This window comes from Protomyctophum bolini (genome assembly GCF_963924005.1).
Source record: "Protomyctophum bolini genome assembly, chromosome: 15".
Lineage (NCBI taxonomy): Eukaryota > Metazoa > Chordata > Actinopteri > Myctophiformes > Myctophidae > Protomyctophum > Protomyctophum bolini.
Window position 1 is genome coordinate 27,121,340 of NC_137876.1, and position 22,458 is coordinate 27,143,797.

General features: G+C 43.7%; 1 protein-coding gene across 1 annotated transcript in view; it reads right to left on the reverse strand.

Moving 5' to 3' along the window:
- Positions 1-22,458, reverse strand: part of syne2b (spectrin repeat containing, nuclear envelope 2b) — a 166,835-nt gene that overhangs the window by 16,641 nt on the left and 127,736 nt on the right. The window contains exons 118-123 of the mRNA XM_080783979.1: positions 21,931-22,086; positions 18,577-18,735; positions 17,138-17,304; positions 4,788-4,950; positions 1,454-1,644; positions 436-586 (exon numbers count right to left, since the gene is read on the reverse strand). Of these exons, the coding sequence (XP_080640105.1) occupies positions 436-586; positions 1,454-1,644; positions 4,788-4,950; positions 17,138-17,304; positions 18,577-18,735; positions 21,931-22,086 (987 nt within the window). The remainder of the gene's footprint in view (positions 1-435; positions 587-1,453; positions 1,645-4,787; positions 4,951-17,137; positions 17,305-18,576; positions 18,736-21,930; positions 22,087-22,458) is intronic.

Below are 22,458 nucleotides of genomic sequence, written 5' to 3' on the forward strand. Positions count from 1 at the left end.
GAGGTTTACCACATACAGTAGGCCGTAGTGTGGAGTACTTTCTATGAAAACCCTTGAATACCCTATTCTAGGCATGGCATAATAGGTGAACATGCACCAAACACGGTGTCACTCACAATGTGACGCGTTGTGAACTTGTAGATGAGCAATTTTCGGCAGAGATTCCGTGAAGAGGGGAAAAAAGCAGGGTACCTAGTATAGACCCCTGGGTTACCCCTACCACAGTCAACAAAATATACTGAAGCAATAAGCCACAAGAGGTGTCAGGTTACCGGGTATTTTACAATGGCTGAGACCTGACGCATAGCGGAGGGTCCCTATACCCTACCATCTGCCCCAATACAGAGAGAATAGAATGGTGGGGGATCAAATGCCCCTCTGTCTGTCTGAATCAAAGATGTGTACATGTGTTATTGTGTGTTCTTTTGTGTTAACCTCAAACTTCTTGAGTTCCTCCTTGGCGCTGGTGTAGAGGACATGGGCTGAGACAGGGTTGGCTGCGGTCTGCTCTGCTGTCTTCAGCCAGTCCTCAAAGCGAGAGTAGTCGTCCAGAAACTTACACCACAGACGCCACGTCTCCTCGATCCTTCAAGGCAAGAAAGATGGATGTGTTTGAACTTCTCCTCATCCGTTCATTCATCATGGGAAACTACTGAGCCTGTGTGTGCTATGAATGTATAACTATATAAATAATATGCGACTACAGTATGAATGTATTACTTCACGTCTTACAGTGGCATATCTGCTAGCCCGGGAGCTGCCCGGTACAACTAGTCTTCTATTGTTAGACACCGAGCAGTTCCTGAGTAACGATGGAAGTTAGAGGTGAAGTTAATGGATATTTAATGTGATATTCTTTGTTGAAATAAAAGTTCAATAGCTTTCAATTCTGAGACCATTGGAAATAAGGACTTGCCTTCAACTGTACTCCCGGGTAAAATTAAAGCTTATGATGATTCTGAGAGGAATCATTGTTATAGTGTTTGTTCGCTCTCCATATTTTAAGTGTTTGTGTAAATTAATGCCCTACTTCGTCATACTACTGTACAGTGTCACACAAAAGGAGCAAAAGTTGCCATTCTTTTATATGTCGCTTTGGACATACAGTACATAAATGTATGCTTTCCACCCAGACAGCAACGGTACATTAAAGCCTGCGCATCCACCTCTTCATCACTGTTTCCCAAACAGTGGGTCGCAGACACATTTTCATGGGCACCTTTATTCTTTGTTTTTCATGATTATTTTTCAGTAATTTCAGAAAGAAAGAAAATAAATCAAAGATAAATCAAAGAAAATGTTTAAAAGGTAGTTAAAATAGATGATCTACAAGCTTGTAGATCTGCCTTTTTTCAGTACTTCTTGGTTGTGCGGGCAAACGTCTAATTTATCTTTTGGGTCTTGAGCTAAAAGGTTTGGGAACAACCAGTGCTCTTCATGCTGCTGGTCTCACCTCATCCTCCTCTCCATGGACATGGCGCAGATGTTCCTCCACCGGCGGTCCAGGCTGCGCGTGGTCTGCTGGATGGAGTCGTTCTCGGAGTCGCTGCCGCCACAGGCGTCGGCATCGTGGAGCAGCACGTCACAGAGTGTCAGGACAGACGCCACGCCGTCCGTGTGCTGCTCTATGTCCCTCTGCAGGTCCTGGAGAGAGAGAGAGAGAGAGAGAGAGAGAGAGCACAACCACAATGGCATCAGCATTACAGTTCTTTAGGGGATACAGTGGTGCAGACGATAGCACTGTCGCCTCACAGTTAGAAGGTCCTGGGTTTGATTCCCGATGGGGACGCTGTGGGTGCTGGAGGTGTGTTCTCTCCTCCATCAGTGCCCCTACCCTAGTACCCTCACAAAAAACATGCAGTAATCCTCATGGTCTCTATACTGATGGAGGGGAAAGGAACTGTTTGGAGTAACGTGTTCCTTCCACGTGCCACGTCCTACCAAGGAAACTCCCCCATCTCAGGTGAAAAGAAGCGGCTTGGAAGCATGAGGTCAGTCCGTTGCTCTCCCCAGGATTACATTAGACAATTGACACTGGGTGAAAATAATTGGCCGTAGGCCTCCATCTCAAAATATTTTGTTCCAGCGACGCTTTCAGAAGCAAAGATTGTAGTTACAAATCTTTGCTTAAAAATGTATATACTGTATGTACAGTATTCAAAGATTTGCAAAAAGCAAGATCTAATGCTCATAGCACTTTGTGCCGCACTATGAGCTTGTACTATCTGCTATTTTTGTATAGCCAAAGTATAAAATAGCTCATCCAAAATGACACAGATGCTTTCCTGGTCTTATGGATTAAGAAATAAGATATAAAATAAGATAAGAAAAAAACTATCAAACCTTCACAGAATCAAACAAAATGTTAATAGAGAACAAGAGTACTTTGAAAGCCCTGGTAGCTCTGACTAGATTCTGATTCTTTCTGATTCGTATGCACTAGTGATACTAGTGTACATCCTACTATAAATGTGCCACGTCTCTGTCTGCGTGCTTGTGTGTAATGCACGTAGCTCCAGAACCGTTCTCCAGAACCACCACAAAAGGCTCTGGTCAGGTTCTGCCAGTGGGCCTAATCAGCCTAAATCCCCTCACCTGTGCAATTTCCAGCCTCTGCCTCAGCCAATTGATTGCCATGGCAACCCCACACCTGACAATTGATTAGCCTACTTAACAATTCCACTTTTCACAGTCGGTCAGTTTGACCTCTTCAGACGGTAACAAGACAACTCACCCCGTTTCTGTTTTCCTCCCAGAATTTTCCCCAGTGAGGGGTGGGAGAGGCTGGACAGCAGACGGCTGGACTTTGAATTTAATGTACAAATATAATTCATGAAAAGCTACTACAGTGAAGTCTGTTCACAGAAGTTGTTGTAGGATATGTGGGGATTATCTGACGAGGTACCATTTGAGTGGGCGAAACCTTACATATACTAAACTAAATAATACAATTGTTTATAGGGTCAATATGAGTAAAATAATATCGCCTTTCCACAGGAGTATCTTTTTATATTTTTCCAAAAAGAATACAAACAGCCAATAGCATATTACAAAGTTATCCCCCTCACTGGTGAAGATTCCGGGAGGAAAAAAGGGGCAAGCACCGGGGTGAGTTGTCCAGTATTCCTTCAGACACAGGCAGATCTCCATGTGGGACACAGACAGACAGTTGACAACGGGTATTCGGTTCCCAAGTTGCATCGTTCTCAAGTAGGCCGGTGGCCGACGAGCACGTACAGGTCTAGTGAATTTAATTCACAAACCCAGTGCAGATATCTAGTCAGAATTCAAGCTCATCATTTAATGTTATTCTTATTTTTCTTCGTACAGGGACTCACAGTCCTCCTGTGTTTCATCCTTACTGAAGCATAAGTTTGCAGGCGTAGTGAGGTGTAAATACAATCAAGATAACTCGCTCTAATGATTGATGAGATGGAAAATATCAAATTATAAATGAGATTATGCAAGTTCAGACTGCACATACCTAATTAATCAGTATCAAGGTGACACTACAGAATGGAATGAGCAGTTCAGTGTCTTGCTCAATGGCACATCGGCAGTGCAACTGAGTGTATTTACTGCATTCAATCTGGAGCACTATCCATACACAAAACAATATTTATTTTCAACTGACCCTTATTTTCTTTTCATTTTAAAAATGCTTATTTTCTTTTCTCGAGTGGCACTTAAGGTGCACATACAGAGCATGTATGGATATTGTAAACCTTCTCCTGTTGGTCAGTGAACAGCTACACATTTTGTTCCTTATTTTCTCTATACTGATGGAGGGGAAAGGAACTGTTTGGAGTATGGAAGGGGGTATGGAATGACTCGAATGAGGTACTAGTAGCTCTCTCCCACTACCCTGTGACAGCACTTTTGTCAGCATTTGCTTGTTCGAAGTTAGCACTTTGAGGGTTGCCTAGGCGACTGTCAGAAGCCTGGAGCGTCCATCGATGAAGGGGCCATTTTAGACTTCCTTCTTCCTGTAATGGTGAGAAGATGCTGTGTTTTCTAAAGAACAGCAGGAGAGACATGGCAAGTCTCATCTGCGTTTGTTTGTCTGCCTGCCTGTCTGTCTGCCTGCCTGCCTGCCTGCCTGCCTGCCTGCCTGCCTGCCTGCCTGCCTGCCTGCCTGTATTTAGTTCTTATCATGCCTGTCTGTCTGTCTGTCTGTCTGTCTGTCTGTCTGAAAACAACACAGAGAAAAATATGAGGTCCCCACTGTGTACAGAACCATCGGCGGGTCAGTTTGTTTAATGCTGCGATCATCGCGATGGCCGAGGGGACAAAACTCCTACTAAAACTGACCTTTTTCCATGGCAGGGTTCTGTATCTTTGTCCAGATGGCATGAGGTTAAAGAAGCGATACAGAGGATCAGTGTCATTTGATATCGAAAGTGCTAGCCGTGTGATGGCCTTATTGTTCATATCAGAAAGTATGGGTGTAGGAAGTCCTCTCTCTCTCGCTCTCTGTCTCTCTCCATATGTCTGTCTGTTCTAGCCTGTCTATTCTTCCCAGCACTCTCATCTCTCTCTCTCCCTCTCTCTCTGTGTTTAATGAAGGCCTTTCAGTCTCTCACCGGAACCCGGCCTTCCATGTTCATTCACATCTCTCTCTCATACTTAAAACCATCCATTCATACAACCCCCTAGAGTAGAAGGGAAAAAATGACTAAGATGACTACAATATTCTTTTGTGTTGTGCCATTGAGCTCCTTTTGCAGTCCGCTTCGCTCTGTAGCTCATTTCCCTAATAATAATCAAGACTTAGACTGTGCTCTCACCTGCTGTTCGGCTAGTTTCCTCTGGATCTCATCGCTGTGACAGACGTTGTAGACGACGGGCTTGGACAGCTCTGCCTCGATACGAGACAGCCAGGTCCGCAGGTTACTCATGTTTTTATCCAGCTGCTGGACCGTCAAAAGGGTCTCCTTCAGCTTCCTCACCCTGGGGAAGAAAAAAAAAACAACACAAAAAGAAAGAGTGAATCAGACTTTTGATTGACAGAATAATCACCACTGTGATTTTTCTATACACTGACACCACGGCGCATATTCAGAGCGTCAAGCTGTGACTCCGCCCACCCCCGGGGGAAATTGTGATTTGCTCTCGTTCACTGCAATGCAATTTGCGGCATTTCCAAAACAATATTGCGCAGAGTAGCGATTATTAAACGTATTTGCAATGCCATGCGTTGAAAGATCCGTTGCCCGTGGACAAGGCACGCTACCTCCGCAAGTTAGATATTATCTTCATGTTTGTCCGTATGCGATTAAGGATTGGACCAAGTTGCATTGGCAGCCATAGAAAATTCTTACCCGGGCTAAAACCGGATGTGACATTTGTGGGGGTTCCTGTCTAGCTTGGTGTCGACGTATCAATGACATTTTCCATTCATCAAATAATTGAGAAGCACAACAATGTGTACTTAACCCACCCTTCTATCCAGCCTGACTTCCATTTATCCACCTATCCATCAATTTATTCTCAAGTCTTCCTAAACTTTTCAACTTGTGACCGAAAAAGAGAAGTTAGGTGTCTCCCCAGGCCAGGATCGAAACTTACAAAAATACTTTCTGAATGAAACCCACTTTCAACCGTATCTTCATTATAATAGGTCCTGACTAATGCTCATTATTAGTCTACTAACTCTGCGTCTCATTGGTGGGCATTGGACAGTTCAGAAACCTGCCATCAACATGGTACCATCGTGTGAGCATTAGTGAGTCCAATTACATGAAGATAGGTTGGAATGAAATGGATGAATGGCTCACTTTAAGCCTGATTAAAAAAAAAAAAAACTAAGAGGTACATTTGTTGAAAAATAAATGTATTTTTTGTCGGAAAGGTTACAAAAATTTACGAGGGGCCTATACAAACAGATGTTTGGGAAACACAAATCCTCTTCTAGCATTCTCCACTGAAGACACTATAATCATGGGTGTCAGAAACACTACGATTTCTGCCAAGCAGCAGTCCTGTGGCTAGCCATGAATGTGGACATGAAACATGACAGGACACTAGGTCAATAATTAACTGTCTTTCCAAACATCCAAAAACACCTCTTCTCTGTGGTTAACATAGCAGTCTAATGTGACAGTGTGCTACAGCATGTCGGCATGTTATTTTGGTTATATTTTTAGGGCATTTCTGTGGTATTTGGTAGGTGCAATAACTCTCTTATTGCACCTACCAAATACCACAGAAATGAGAGAGAGACATGTGGAGACTGCATGCTACATATACACACAAGAGCGACATGTGGAGACTGCTACATATACAAAACACAAAATAAATAGCTACAGTGTATTGACTGGCAAAGCAAACACACTTGACTGACATAACTCAACAGGTGTTCTCATCACTGGGAACTGGGGAATGACCTACATCTGATTATGTCTGACAAGACAGTAGCAACATTCCAGTCTGACCTATATCAATGCATTCTGCTCAGCGCAGAGATACACAGTGCAGAGAGATGGTGTTGCATTCATGAGATGGTAGAAAACACCATATAGTAGTATATGCATGGCATCATAATATTATGTCATTCGTTTGTATTTCATTCATATCACATGTGATGTACTGTATGTGAAGAGAGGGCAACTCGATCTGCAGCTTAGTATGTGTGTGTTTAACTGACTGGTCAGTTGTCACTGACCTATATTAGCACATTCCCAGAGAGAGAGAGAGAGAGAGAGAGAAAGAAATATTCTTCATTGTCCGACTATGACAGTGGCTTTCAACCCTTTTATTTATTCTGCATTTAAGCCACGGACCACCATTCGTTGACATTTGGCCTCTCCGACCCAAAACTTGTCTTAGAATATTTTATTGTCGCTGAATAAGATGTCCACAATTCCATGCTGTATAATTGTGGTACCATCCATAGGAGAGATAACAGGCAAACAATTATTTATTTAAAAGTAATTTTAACGTGCCGGTCCGGGGATACGAACTAGCGACCTTCCGATATCAAGACCGCTCCGCAAACTGTTCGGCCACCGCTGCCTTACGGGTTCCATTTTACACTCTCAAGAGTTAAAGGTCTATACGGGTCCATTTGGTTACCAACTCTCCATCATTTAAGTTGAACTGGGGACCACCTGGAACCCCCTCAAGAACCACTGGTTGGAAACCATTTCACTATGAGCATTAACCAGTCTTGTCAGCTCACTGTCTCATCAACTGTTGCTGCAACTATCCATTATTTCCTTTGTGATTTGTCAATCTATCTATAACTGCACCAAGTCTCTGTATGTCTGTACTTGTGTACTGTGTACGTAATGCATATAACTCAATAACCTTTTGCCCCACTGACTTCAAATTCGACACCCGCGTTACACACCCCCACAGAGAGTGCAGTGGCCAGTGTCGAGTCGGCAGGCCCATATTTGGGCATGCCTGACAAAGAACTCCATATATGGCCATAAAAGGGACACAGACAAAATAACTGGGTGGGGCATGCATTTCCAACTTGCATCGTTCCAAGTAGGCCAGTGCCCAATGGGCACCGCTCTAGAGGCTCTGGACAGGGCCCAATTAGCCAATTGATCGCACCTGATCACCCCTAGAGCTCCATATATTGAGCTGGCCTGTTCTGACATCAGAAGAATGTTCTGACATCTGCATGGACTCCACATTTGAGCATGCCTGATAAAGAACTCCAAATATGAGCATAAAGGGGTCAGACATAATAACTGGCATCGTTCCAAGTAGGCCAGTAGTGCCCAACGGGTACCACTCTAGTTCTATCAATGACATTTTCAATTAATCAAATAATTGAGAAGCACAGATTTGTTTATCCAATTTGTTTGTTTTTCATACTGTATAATCAACAAATTGACGCTGTCAATTGTTAATTGTTTTTTATAATTGACAATATCAATTAGTATGATTACGGTAACCACTTAAGCCCTATTTTATAGTCATAGCCACACAAGAAAGTGTATCGAAAATAGCTGATCTACAGGCTCACAACACATTGAGTTGGCCAGTTGCCAGCATGCCAGTTTGCATGTTATGATCATCAATTTTTAACATTTTAGAAAATCGATTTTTAATTAAATCGATTGTTTTGACTGTTAATCAAATCGATTAGTTTGATTAAATGTCGCACCCCTATTTCTGAACACACAAGTGACTGTCCGTCTATCAGAACAGCAACACCGTATGCACAACGTAAATGGCTGTGTGAATGGTCAATGAGACAAGCAATGTTTCTTTCTTATGTTAAATGGTGCCTTTACATAGCACCTCTCTCCAAAGGGCTTCACAATGTGCACTGATGCTGCATCAGTCTTTATTAACACAGACATTAGCATGGGCTCTGTAGTCTGTACTGACCATTTGTGTTGTCCGTGAATGTATGCATACATGAATGAATGAACGTATTTAAATTTGCATGTACACACATGCAGATGTGCTGAGGTAGCTTAAGGTTGCGTGCGTATCCGTCAGGTCACGTGACACAGTGGCGGAGGGGAGGGGAGAGATATGCGATGGCATCAAAACATCCACCCTGCTTAGGCATGCACACACACCTGCTGCTATCACAAGCAAGCCATCATCATGCAAAATACCCATTATATCAAAACAGCCGATTCCTGGCGACGTGCTTTTGTGCCGACTGCTGAATGACACAGCCTGCCTCTCTGTGCCTGCCTGCCTGACTACATACATGCTATGACAAAGCATGGCCCATCCCCCCTTGCTACTCCATCTCTCCACCCCTCTCTCCTCCCTTCCTTCCCTTTCACATGCATGCATGCACACATAACACAACACTCGACCTGCTCCCTCCATTCACTCGGCTGTCTATTGAGCCCCCCTTTGTGGTTTGGGTACACAGGGGTGCCATGGAGCTTTGGGATCAGGACAAGACAGAGAGAGATACTTACGGGCTAGTTCCTCACCACTACTCCACGACGATGATTGATGCTGATGCTAGTTAGCTAGCCGAGCGCCCTCTCCCTCTCGCGCTCCCTCTGCCCACCTGGTCTACAGTCCGCCTATTCCCTCCTCCTCTCTCCCTCCATCCCCTCCCCTCTTTTCTTCTCCTCACTTCAGCCCTGTTTGTTGTGTGTGTCGCATGACAGACCTCTGGCAGCATCTCAACATGCTGCTATAAAATCAAGATGACTTTTACATTCAGAGATCATTATTGTGCTGCACTTATGTCCATCAGTGATGCTGGCTGTGTTTGCTGTGAGAAGGTCAACGTGGAAAGAGAGACCTTTTGTATTAAAACAAATTCGCTAAGGCAGTAGACTCAGCTGAATAGCTTTAACAACAACTGGAGAACATCGGTTAGATGTTTATTTGTGGTTTACGCCACAGGCACAGAAACTAAAATTGTCTTGCTCAAGGACACATGATTTGGCACCTGACTGAGTGATACACTGTTTTCTGGAATCCAAAGTTAAAGGAGGGTCTATCAGGTACTAATGTACCTACTCTACCAGAGTCAATATCACATCAAGGGTGAGCGAGCAGCAGACTAGCTGTAGCTGCAGGACAGCTGCACCTGTACAGTATGTCAAGTGAGGACAGACGCATAATCAAATGAGGCCTGTTTTTTTTCTCCCTGTGGGAGCAGATGTCTGTTGCTGAAGCTACTGTTCGTGTAAACTAAAGCTACACAGCAGGGAGCAACACAAATCTCTTTTAAAACCCATAAAAAAGAAAGAAAGAAAAAAAACATTATAATCCCCTAAGGCAGCAGCTGGTGCATACAGTATTTTTTTTAAACCTTTGTATGATACTTGTTTTAATTGACTTGTCATTCTTATCGTTTAGATTTCACTCAGTATTGTTGTATAATTGCGTTTCTGTTTTATTTATTTTGTTGTATTTCCTTTATCTGAAAAGCACTTTGTGACATTGTTAAGAAAGGCGCTATATAAATAAAAGTTTAACATTATCAATTAACCACTTTCAAATAGGGCTTAAAGCCAGCCTTCCCTGGGGTGATGCTAAAATCAATGAGAAGAACTTTCCACTTAAACATGGACAAGCCATGGAGGTCATCACACAGGTACCATAACAGACACACACGCACGCACACACGCACGCCTCTAAACCCGCCTTGTTCAAAATCACCGTGGCAACGGAGCTGGCCGGCTGCACGAAGACTCGTTTGGAAAAAGTCATCACCGTGACAACCAGATCTACGAGCGTGGAGCCGAGTGAAGTGCAGTCGTAAAGTTAATACAGTGCTTTTATCTCCCAACCACTTACGCACTAAGACAGCACCTCATAAACAACAATCACTTCTAACACGCTAAAACCACACAACATACAACAAAATCAAAAATCTACTTCGAACACGCTAAAACCACACTACATACACAAAAAAATATAAAAAATCTACAAGCTCAGCTAAAACATTTTTTTTTTCAAATTTTGCAAAACTTTAGTACTTTTACTTATTACTTATGTACTTTTACTCAAGTAATATTTTTAATATGGGACTTTTACTTGTGCATTGTGACATCATGTGAAATCTGTATACATTTGGCCAACATTGCCAAAATGAACGACTGGCAGACAAACAGCGAAAGATAGATAGAGAAAAACATTTATTTTCCTGCTTGAAAAGGAAGGAGATTTGTGAGTGTGTGACAGTGAGAGGAGGAGGAGAGAGGAGGAGGAAGGGTGGGGAGGGCAGAAAAGGGCAGTGAAGAGAAGTGGGGGGGGGGGGGGGTTAAGGAGGGAGGAGAGGGGTAAAGGAGGGAAGATGGTGGACATAAAAAATAGAACAAATTATCAACAAAAGAAAAACAGCTTCTCTGTTTTTTTTATTGACCTACATGAGCCAGATGAAGTCGGATATTGGTTCTAAATATCGGTTTCGATGTATATATTTTTTCAGTTAACTGGCCATGCTGCCCAGCCCTGGTAGAGAGTGAACCAGACAAACATCTGTCTCTCTTTTGCCTGGTTCAGACAATGGAGGGAGAGGAGAGGAGAGGAGCAGAGGGAGAGGGAGAGGGAGGGGGTGGCGAGGGAGAAAGGATTTAGAGAAGAGGAGAAACAGGTGGAGGAGGAGGAGGAGGAGGAAGGAAATGTATAGCACAGAGCTGTAGGAAAAGAAGAAGTAGAAAGTGAAAAACAGTCAAGTGTGTGAGTGCTCGTGCCAGTTTTTTGTGCTATGTGTGTGTCAGTGCTCAGAGCGGGTGCTTGTGTGGCCCTTGGGGGACCGATGATGGCACAAAGGACTCGTGTCAGCACACAGCAGCTGCTGGAGCAGGATGACACAGGGACGGGACCCCGTTTGTTTTGGGGGACAAAGGCAAAGCGGAGGGCCTGTGTCAACCCACGTAATCCTCTCTTGCACGCACGCACGCGCAAACACCCCCCCCCCCCCCTCCCCCCAAACTCAATCAAATCAAATCCCAGCACTCATCATGTGAGACTTTACTGATGCGAGACATGGACAAAGGGCTGAGGACAGCCGTTATTCCGGTTGACACTCACACTGGACGAGCTTGACCAGTGCTTATCCAAACATGTGACACATCACCTCGTGACTCCACGGTCCACGCACGCGCGCGCGCGCGCACACACACACACACACACACACACACACACACACACACACACACACACACACACACACACACACACACACACACACACACACACACACACACACACACACACACACACACACACACACACACACACACACACACACACACACACACACACACACACACACACACACACACACACACACACACACACACACACACACACACACACACACACACACACACACACACACACACACACACAGCATTAACTCACTTCCCTTCCTTGCTTGTCCACTGTAGCATAATTATGAAAGGTTGAGCAAACACACTTTGATTCAGAGCTTTGCTCGGGGTAGCTGGTGTATAAGTCACTGTGGGTGCGAGTATATACTGCACAATGGTGACATCATAGGTTGGAAGTGTGAGATCCAGACCTCTGCTGTGTGTCCTCTGGGTTGGATTAGTGTTCAGCAAGCAGAGGTTAATGCAGAGTGGAGCTGACAGCACTGAGGCAGCACAATGCTGATCTGAGGTCAACCACAGCCGGGGACCTACTGACCTACTGTATAGAAGACACTTTTAGGTCTCTCTCTCCTTTTACTGATCAACACCACTTAAACCCTACTGTATACTTTGTTGACCTCTCCTGTTTTAGCTACAACTATCTTGAAAATGATATTTATTAAAACACTTCTAGGCCTCTCCTTCTCGATTAACTTATACCCATCAACACATGAACCCACATTTAAGATAAGTCTGAAGGGGCAAATGAAGACAACAGGCAACAGGTTAGTTTCTATGTCACGGTAAGCAGCTTCTCTGCGTCTGATAAAGACAGATATCCCTCACGTTTATCTTAGAGGGTTTTACCGCCTCACTACACAGCATCACTGATATCAGCAGGTTGCCAACAATCAATAGAATGAAAGCTACACTACAGTGGCCATTCTCGGTGTGTGGTCTAGTTAAAGGATGAAAGGGTTGGATATACTGGTTAGTATTCAACTCAGAAATGTTCATTCATTATACACTATATAGAGCACACCAGTGTGCCATTAACAAACATTCCATTGCACTGTAATGTGTTGTGTCTCAATATCAATCAAACAAGCGCGCGCGCACACGCGCACACGCACACACGCACACACACACACACACACACACACACACACACACACACACACACACACACACACACACACACACACACACACACAGAGAACCACTGCACTTCATGGTGTATGTGTCCTGTTTGCTTTTTCACAGACATTCAAGGTGTTAATGACACGTCAGTCAAACGTCAGACCATTGCTTTAGGAGCCAGCATCAACCACATGGTGGTCAGGCTCTCATCATGACTCCTCCTTGTGCTGTCACGTCAATTAAACATCACTGTCTATAATACAAAATGTTATATTAGTGAAGATTTACGGTCCTTGCACACTGGACGTTTATCGGGGGGGAAATGGTGGGAAAACGCCGCTAAAGATCAGAAAAACACAGCCGTGTGCAGACACCTTTAGTGTATAGCACAGTATATCATTCATATATTCATAGGCAGCATTTGGACAGAAGTTAACTATTAGTCTGTCACACAGATTATTTTGAGACAGAGAGAGAGAGCGAGAGAGAGCGAGAGAGAGCGAGAGCGAGAGAAAGAGAGAGAGAGAGCTGAATTAAAACAGAGAATGACAGAGACAGAAACAGAAAGACAGAATGAAAGGCACATCCAGACAGAGAGATGGCGATACTGGCAGGGAATCAGCAGCTAAACAGCCACCATATGGCCTCATGGTCGGTTCACCCCCACCCTCCCCAGTGACTCTGTCCATCTGGCAGTGGGAACACATTCCAACACAGAGCATAGCAGCAAGGAGGCGCGCACACACACACACACACACACACACACACACACACACACACACACACACACACGCGCGCGCGCGACCAGACCCCCCTTCCACAAAACGAATGGCGTCAAAATCAGAAAGATTTTTTGAACTTAAGTTGTATGAAATACTTGCCATTAATATAGTGGTTGCAACTGTATTAATTGATTGCCAGAGTCCTGTGGTGGGAGTTCTGCTCTGGTTTTGGTGAAATATCAAGTAGTTCCGGTAATTTTGTGGGGGTACTGGGGGCCACGCAGTAAAAGTAAATTAATCCACAAAACTAACGTCATTTGTATCGTTGACCTATTTCTAAAATATTAGTGCAACTTTCGTTCTTTTTGTACCCCTCTATCACACAGAACTATGTTTTTTGTGTCCATCACTACGCCCAAAAAATAGTTCCATCTGATGGAGGGGTCAAAGTTGAACGAAAGTCGCGCTAATATTTTAGAAATAGGTCAACAATACAAATTACATTCGTTTTGTGGATTAATTTACTTTTACTGCGTGGCCTCAGTGCCCCCTCAAAATGACCAGAACTACTTAATATTCACTAAAACCAGAGCAGAACTCCCACCACGGGACTCTGGCAATCAATTAATACAGTTGCAACCACTATATTAATGGCAAGTATTTCATACAACTTAAGTAAAAAAAATCTGAACTATCCCTTTAACAATATCCCAAATTCAATCATCAACATCAACCCTCCCTTCTTCTGCTTACTGCAGAGAAGGGATAGAGCAGAAAGATATAATTGCGGTGCACTCCACCTGTTCTGTGCACAGTCCACATGTGTGCCATTAGCTGACTCAGGCTCTGTGGTACTGTAAACATGTAGTCTGCAGCAGGAGAGGCAGGAAGTACGTTGCTAATAATAATAATAATGATGATGATGATGATCATAAGGCCTCTTGTGATCCGTGGGAGAAAAGTCAAATCTCCTTCATGATTAAATGAGCTGGAGCAAGGAGAATATTCTTTAATGAGGAAAGTGAATTTGCACTCTGTTACATGGATTAACCCATTCAGTTGCCCTTACCCAAAGATTCTTAAGCCTAGTTCAGACCAAAGATTTGAGACAAACCATTCTTAAGCCTAGTTTTATGAGGGTGTTATACCTTTTTGGTTCCGATCTCACAATTGAAAGTTGCTCTGGATAAGAGTGTCTTCCAAATTCCAAATTGTCAATTTTGTCGCATGCCTTAAAAAAAGCCAGCCTCTAGTCTAGGATCACAATGTGTCACGGATGCAATGTGTTGCCACACATTTCAGCATGTGACACATTAGAGCACGTTAGAATGTCACAGGGGGTTCAGGTGCTCTGGTCAAGGACACTTCAACAAGACACATCAGCTGTTTGAACCTGTGACCTTTGGCTAATGAAAAGGTCCCTTTAACTACAGGGTCACCCAGTCACATCCTTGCCTAACGCCTGTGGTTTCCGAGGCTACATCCTTGCCAGTGCAGACTGCAGTCAGGTTTAGGTTATATTAACATGGCTGGACCACCATTCAATTACTGTACATATTATGCATACTTAATGAACAATAAGACAATGTTGTCAAGTCTATTATGTCTCCATTAACCGGTATTATATTAGAAGTCAGAACTTGTGTAATGATAATAATATTAATAATCAAATATAGACCAATATTTCCACACGGCCATAGTGACTAAGCTACGGCCACCCTGTGTCATTATGCAATGCGGATGCGATATACAACAAACCTGCTATGAGGAATCCACTGTGTGTGTGTGTGTGTGTGTGTGTGTGTGTAGATGTGCGTGACAACTCACATGGTTTTCATTTCAAAGGCATCTGCACATGTGTAGATGCACGTGGGTTTGGACATTATTTGTTTATCAGATGCAGATAAAGCCGTCAGCAAGCATCATGGGTAAACACTCCCACCAGCTAAGCCTAATACTGCCTTCGACCTATAACTGGAGCTTAATGGAATCACACAGAAGACACCTTCTGACTGCATGTTGTGAATGAATGCTCACTCAGTGATGTTTGATTACCTCTGTCTGTCTGTCTGTCTGTCTGTCTGTCTGTCTGTCTGTCCACCCCATTGCTAACGGTCTGTCTATTTTATTGTCTTCAATACCCCCTCCACCCACCCTTTGTATATGAATTAATAAGAGTAACTAAACTGACCTAACATCGTTAGCTGTCACATGCCATCATGCTGGTGTCCTCATGTATCCAACAATTACTCTATGGTTCTGCATCTCCGCCTCCGGCGACCACTCCCCTCTGTGCACGAGTGGGATTTGTATTCGTGGATTAATGATTAATGTCTCTTTATCCTTTTTATATAGGTTTCGCTGTGATTTAATCTGCTGAGAGATACAGCGGCCACAGTGACAGCTGTGACCCGTGTACTGTTATGACCTCTTCTCTAGATTGACCCCAGGCAGAGGTTAGAGGCCAGAGATGTTGTAGTGAAGACACGTGTGCGCACACACACACACACACACAGAGGACACAAGACAGCATCTTGAATCTATCGAAAGCTAGATGCCAAAGTGTAATGGTGCGTTCACACGAGGCATATGCAAAGATCACAGCAGATTTGTCACTTTGTTCTGTTCTGTTGTTCATACTTCATACAGTCGTTGACATCATCAAGTGTGTGTCCGTAGTGACGTGTGTCAGAGGCGCGGCAGCCGGGGGGGAAGATTGAGAAAAAACAACAACAATCCAGCATGTAGCTTCTCTAGCTTTGCATCTGGAAATTGAAGCTGAGCTTCAATTTGTAGCTTTGTATCTTTTGCAGCAGCTACAAACGTCGGATTTGCTTCGTATCTTCACATCGCTGTATGGCTTCCATTGAAAATGAATGGTAGACTATATATTTGCATCTGCCCGTGTGAACGTTATAGTTAAAGAGATACCACTTGTGTACCACACCCCCCTACATTTGTGCTGAACCAATTTAAGTTTAAAAACTATTTAAAGGAAGGCTCGCAATTCAGAGAAAGAAGGTTTTGTACAGAGCAATGAAAGTTATTTGTGAGCCTTCCTTTTTAAATGAAAAGAGACCACCACACACGAACATACTTGACAAACACACAAACACACACGCCTCAGATACAGGTTTACAATTACAACTCAAGATACTGTAGTGGTTAACGTTCACAGACACACACGTAATGATCACACACACCGAAGAGCCTTAACTGTTCTCTGTCAATTATAACAACATACTGAAACATTCCCCTTACCCCTCTCAATGTAACCAATATGGTTTCTGTCAGCCCTACAGTTTACAGTTCAACAACAACAGTCTTGGATGAGTACTGATTCCAGAACACTGAAGCCGTAAAACCGGTAGTTCCATGGACCGTACAAAGTACCAAAGAACGTCCTTATTTCCCTGGCAGGGAAACCCTGAACCCTGATGGTTATCAATAAATGTTAGATCAATAATACCACTATGAAACAGTCAAGCCAAATCAGGGGAGAGGATCAATTTACTTGAAGAACACTGTTTTGATAATGCAACTTGCATCTATATTAAGCATACATCCAGTGACATTAACTAAAGCAGCAGTAATGGTGTCTTTTTCCTCATCCTTTGAATCCCTATAACTTCAAACCATCTTCCACTCTGTCTATGTTAATGTATCTTTGTTAGTGTTTGCATACTACAGTAGATGCATGCTGTGATTGCTGTGTGTAGCTGTTTTGTGTACCTGGCATCAATGTGATCAAAGAGATGCTGCCAGCGGTCGTTGATGTCTTGGAGTTTGTCGTTAACCTCCGTCTCCTTGGTCTTGTTGCTGGCGGTGATGAGCTGCTCTCCAAGCTGCTTCAGGTGAGTCTTATTCTCACTGAACAGGTTCATCTCCTCCATGCAGTCCTAAAGGACAACACTACAGTCAATGGTGTGCATGTGTGCACGCGTGCACAAAAGGACCATGTAGGCCCACTCTCAGGACAAAGCGTCAAAAGTCCTTGTGCCGTTGAAGTGTCTAACTGTAATGTAAACCAGGGACATTAAATACGTTAGTGTATTGTGAGCCTGTGCTCAAGTATACAAGTATACAAAGTTTGGACTTAAGTAACTGAAATCTAAATTGAATTGAAGTGTTTTAAAAAACCTCCCACTGGGACCGGGTCGATATGTCTGGGTATCACTGACGCCAATTGGCCTTCGCTCCATTCCCCCACACACACACACACACACACACACACACACACACCGTGACAAATGCAGGGGCCGGGCCCCTGACACAAAACAAGTCCATGTGGCCTTGCAGGGGGACAAACAGCTGGCGTCTCTTGCACAATCAGAGGGTTTTCTGAAAGCCCTTCATCTCTCCCTCACTGCATTCAAAACACAGTCTATTAAATATTTGGTGGAGGTGATCTGGACAAAAATGCCACCAAATATTCAGATATATTTGGTGGATTACTGTACAATAGAGATACTGCTGTAAAATGTATGTTAGGCTGAATGTGTTCTCATGCAACAGGATTTGTGATTCAAGTTTAATTAATATAAGCAAGAATGAAATTGATTAATGACAGTCTGTTCTAGCAATGTGTCAGACTACTGTACTTGAAAAGCGATAGTCTCTGTTTTATTGAATTGAATCAGTGTTGCAATTGTATAAATAAGCAGTCTTATACAATAATAATTAGAGTAATAAAGATTATAAATTTAGAAGATTGCTTATTTGATCATACGTAATAACTTAAATACATACCACCATGCAAGATAAGATCAACACCCCAAGCATCTGCTATCAGTCTAATCCCCTCATAAAAATGTATAAGTGCGCCGGTGCGCGCACACGCACACAACCTCCTTAAACCTGATTTATACTTATTTGCACGCTAGAGGATGGGGGGGGGGGGGGATTCCCGATTCCCGTGGGATGGGATTATATTTGTATTAATTACGGGATTGGGACGGGTTGGGAATGAAAAGTCAACGGGAGCGGGCAGGAGCGGGATTAGCCTCATTATATTACCACAGATTAACTGTTCCTGGTATCATATCATGTCGCACGCAGATCTACTGTACAAGCTCACACAGCTTTCGAGCTGTGATGTGTTGTTGTGAGTTTGCAGATTGGGTATTTGCGGTGTGTGTCACAATGCGCATCCAATATAAATGAGACATTACCTTCTTGAGTTTCTCCACCATCTCCTCGATGCTGAGGTCAGAGTTATGAGCCACCTTGTTCTCCATCTGGGTCAACCACTCACACAGCTCCTTGTTCTTGTCGTTGAAGATGATCCAGGCATTCAGACGGTCGGCTATCTCCTGTTTACGCAGAGACACCTGAGCAGGGAATACAGAAGTGTGACACATGACCTCCACATATACTGTCTCACACTGATAAAGATATAAAGATAAAGTAGACCTTTAAAGCATTTACCATTACTTAAGTACTTACGTAGAGTGTGCACACTAGCTGTGCTCATAAGGTCACAGAGAGACAAAGATTTCTTTATAGTGTCTAAATAATCACACCCGTGTGAAGTGAGGGGCGCTAATATATTAAGTTCTAACTCATGTTGATTAGGTGATGAGATGTAAAACAAAGGGTGCAAACACAAACATTAAACGCCATTAACAATAAATAGACAATATGACGTAATGACACATTATGACGTAAATTTTCCCGTCATTGTCAATGCGTTTACAAAACAAACATTGAACTAAAGACAAACATTAAACCTGTGTATAGGAGGGGCTAAGTAAAGACTCTCCAGGACAGACAATGACAGCGCTGGCCCTGCACTTCAAGGGGCGCCCAACCAACGGACTGACATGGAGCAAATAATAGATTCGCAAGATAACAGGTAGTATCTGCGTATTTGCTGTTCATATTCATATCACGTGGTCCCATTTTGTAATCATTAAATATGCCATTTCTAAGGTCCCATGAGTTTGTCTACAGCCTTTTTATTGGACTTTACTAGCTGCTATCTGTGAATCTGCATAAACAGCACATGAGTACCCACATTGTGGGGTCTACAAATTGACACGTCAGAAATTAACAAATGCATACCGTAGAGAGATTTGCAGTACATACTATCCAAACTACCTCAACAGTACATTGATACCAATTACAATATCCCATACACTACATAACACATGAACTGCACATGACTACATATTATTTTCCCTCAAAGAACCCAGACCCTGGAACAATGTACCGGTAGTTGTTATTCACATTTGAAACAACACAGCATGTAAGGCTATTCATCAACTGGAAACCTAGGCAGCACGCTATGGCCGCAGGCAGACTGTTGCAAGTGGTTGTGTGGGCGACCTACATGCAATTATGAAGGACATCACTGACATCACCAGACAGCAAGCTTTGGGCGAGCTTGCCTGGAGAGACATCTTGTTTAATATTGACACACTGGAACTTTTTGTCCAATGCCATGCTCACGGACGCCGGGTCTGTTGTCCGGGAACTTCGGGAAGTGAACTATACGCACATTAAGCACCATCTTGACTTTCTGCCGAAGCATGTTAAACCTTTCGACATGTGTAAAACGTACATATTCTATCTTCTGGGCAACACACAATCATTTGTAGACTAGAGGCATCACCAAGACACAACCAGAAACCCGCAGAATCATAACAACATTATTTCTGTCCTGTCCTGACAAAGAGTTGCACTACTATATTTAAAGCAGAATCAGGGAAATTTCGACCCAAGTGGAATTGAAGATAATACAATTGAAGCTATTAAACCAGACGAATATCATATTATAGTTTATCCATTGTGGAGTGAAAATAATTATAATAAGCTTAATCACAAAACAAACCTTTTTATTGGACTTTAGATAATTTGAATCACAGTACCGACGCATCAGGTGGCAGTGAGAGTGTACATCTTCATAAGGGAGAAAAGCAACACTGAGGATGTTATATGTAGAGAGAGGTGGTGTACAAAAGGCATTGCTCACAAGCCTTTTCCAACAACATGACATTCTCTGGAGCTACAACACTCTAGGAGAACTGAAGAACCACTGTCAGTGTCAGCCCTCAAGACTTTATAGCATTACAAGGAGGCTGCACGCTCTGTACCCCGTTACCAGACTGGAGAACTGGTGCGCAGTGCCGCGCACACATGCGCGCACAGACACACAGACACACACACACAGCTTTGAGTACAAAAGGCAAAACTAATTTTCCCCATCACCATCTGTTCCCCTGAACCCACATAATCAACCCCCCCCCCCCCCCCCCCCCCCCCCCGCCTCCACAGACCTGTTGGTCTCACTGAACACCCTAACAAAACTCCACAGAAAATGTACTAACTCTGCTCATGAATAGCCTTAGCCACTGCAGCGTTTACTTTGTTCTTAAGTAGGTAAATGGCTACTAAATGAAAACACACGAGCAGAAAACACACACACACACACACACACACACACACACACACGCACGCACACACACGCACGCACGCGCAATACATTTGTACTAGACTTTTGTCTTCTATCTATGGCATGTCGAGTGGCAGAGAGCGCAGTGAAGCAACAGGCCGAGTCAGATGACAATCTGGTGGTGCTCCCTTTTCAAAAACAGCCAGTTGATTTAATAATAATGAACCTGAGCTGACGCATTAAAGACTCTACACTGTGCCAAGTCCTCCCTCCTCCTGTCTGCTGTGGTTTGGGACAAATAAACTGTCCCGAGTCAAGAATATGCATGCACACACGCTATACACAATACAGAAACAAAACAAACTGCCTACGGACCCACCCACGTGGGCAAGCAGGCATGTTGTGGATGATGCCTCCTAAGAGACAGACACTGTAGGAGAATAGAGTGGCTCCTACATGAATCACTTCAACCCTATATACTTGTTTGACATGGGTACCCCGGGGCTTTATCCTGGGCCCCCCTTATTTTTTTACCTCTGCACCAAATCTCTTCACTGACAATAGCAGATCAACAAGCTCATATTCTGGGCATTCCATCGCCCAGAATATGGATATTAGGGTTCAAGTAGTTAAATTCAGTCTTGTGCAGTTTGTTTGCATTGTATATTGTACGATAACTGTCAGCTAGTACTGTCAAACTGTACGTTTATTATTATTAATTTGTCTCTCTGTAATACAGCTGTGGATCTTGAGTGAAGCATGACTGTGTTCAACTGTCTGTGTGATTTGAGTAAAACAAAACAAGATTGTCTAGTACAGCCTCATAGCCAATTCATTTTTCATCGTACGACTGCGTTGCGCAACATAAATTATGGATTTTCAACTGATATACACGTACTTTCAAATTATATCAGTATTTCCGGGAGGAAATCTACCATGTTGTAATGTGCACACTAAAACGTGAGCGCTTACTAAAACTTATGCTATATGCTAACTTGGACCACACGTCCAGCAGAGTGACCACAACCCTTGGGAAGCATTGTAGTCTTAATTGATGCTACGGTTTTAGCCATGAACTTCACAGGACAGTGCAGTATAGTATGGAGGTTCACCCGAACCATGACCTACTGACCTTTAGGCACAGCTCCTCCCACTGGCAGTGGAGGTGCTCCACCTGCTCCTGCAGTAGCAGGACGTCATCAGCGATGATGTACTGGGACAGGTCCGTCTTCATGGTGGACAGCTCCGTCAGGCTCTCAGCCCAGTCCTCCAGTGAGTCCTTGCTCTCCTGCATAGCATAACACACACCAGCCAAGCAGACAAACAGACAAAGCGGTCAGAGACCCCACCTCCAACGCTCGGCCACTCTCTTCCTGACAACCACTCTCCCCTGTGTCCTCTCTCCAACTGCCCTGCCCCTCTCTCTCTCTCTCTCTCTCTCTCTCACACACACTCACTCACTCCTTTCTCTCTGTCCCCACCCTAAGAGAGGATTAAAGGGCCATAGCCAGCAGGCCTGGACGGGACAAGGGGGGGAAGGGAAAGAGGGAGGGGTGAAAAGAGAGGGGAGGGGGGTGAAAGGAGAGGGGAGGGGATGAAGGGGGTTAAAAGAAGGGATGAGTCGTGGGACAAACCTGTTGCTAACTTTGGCTTAGGAGAG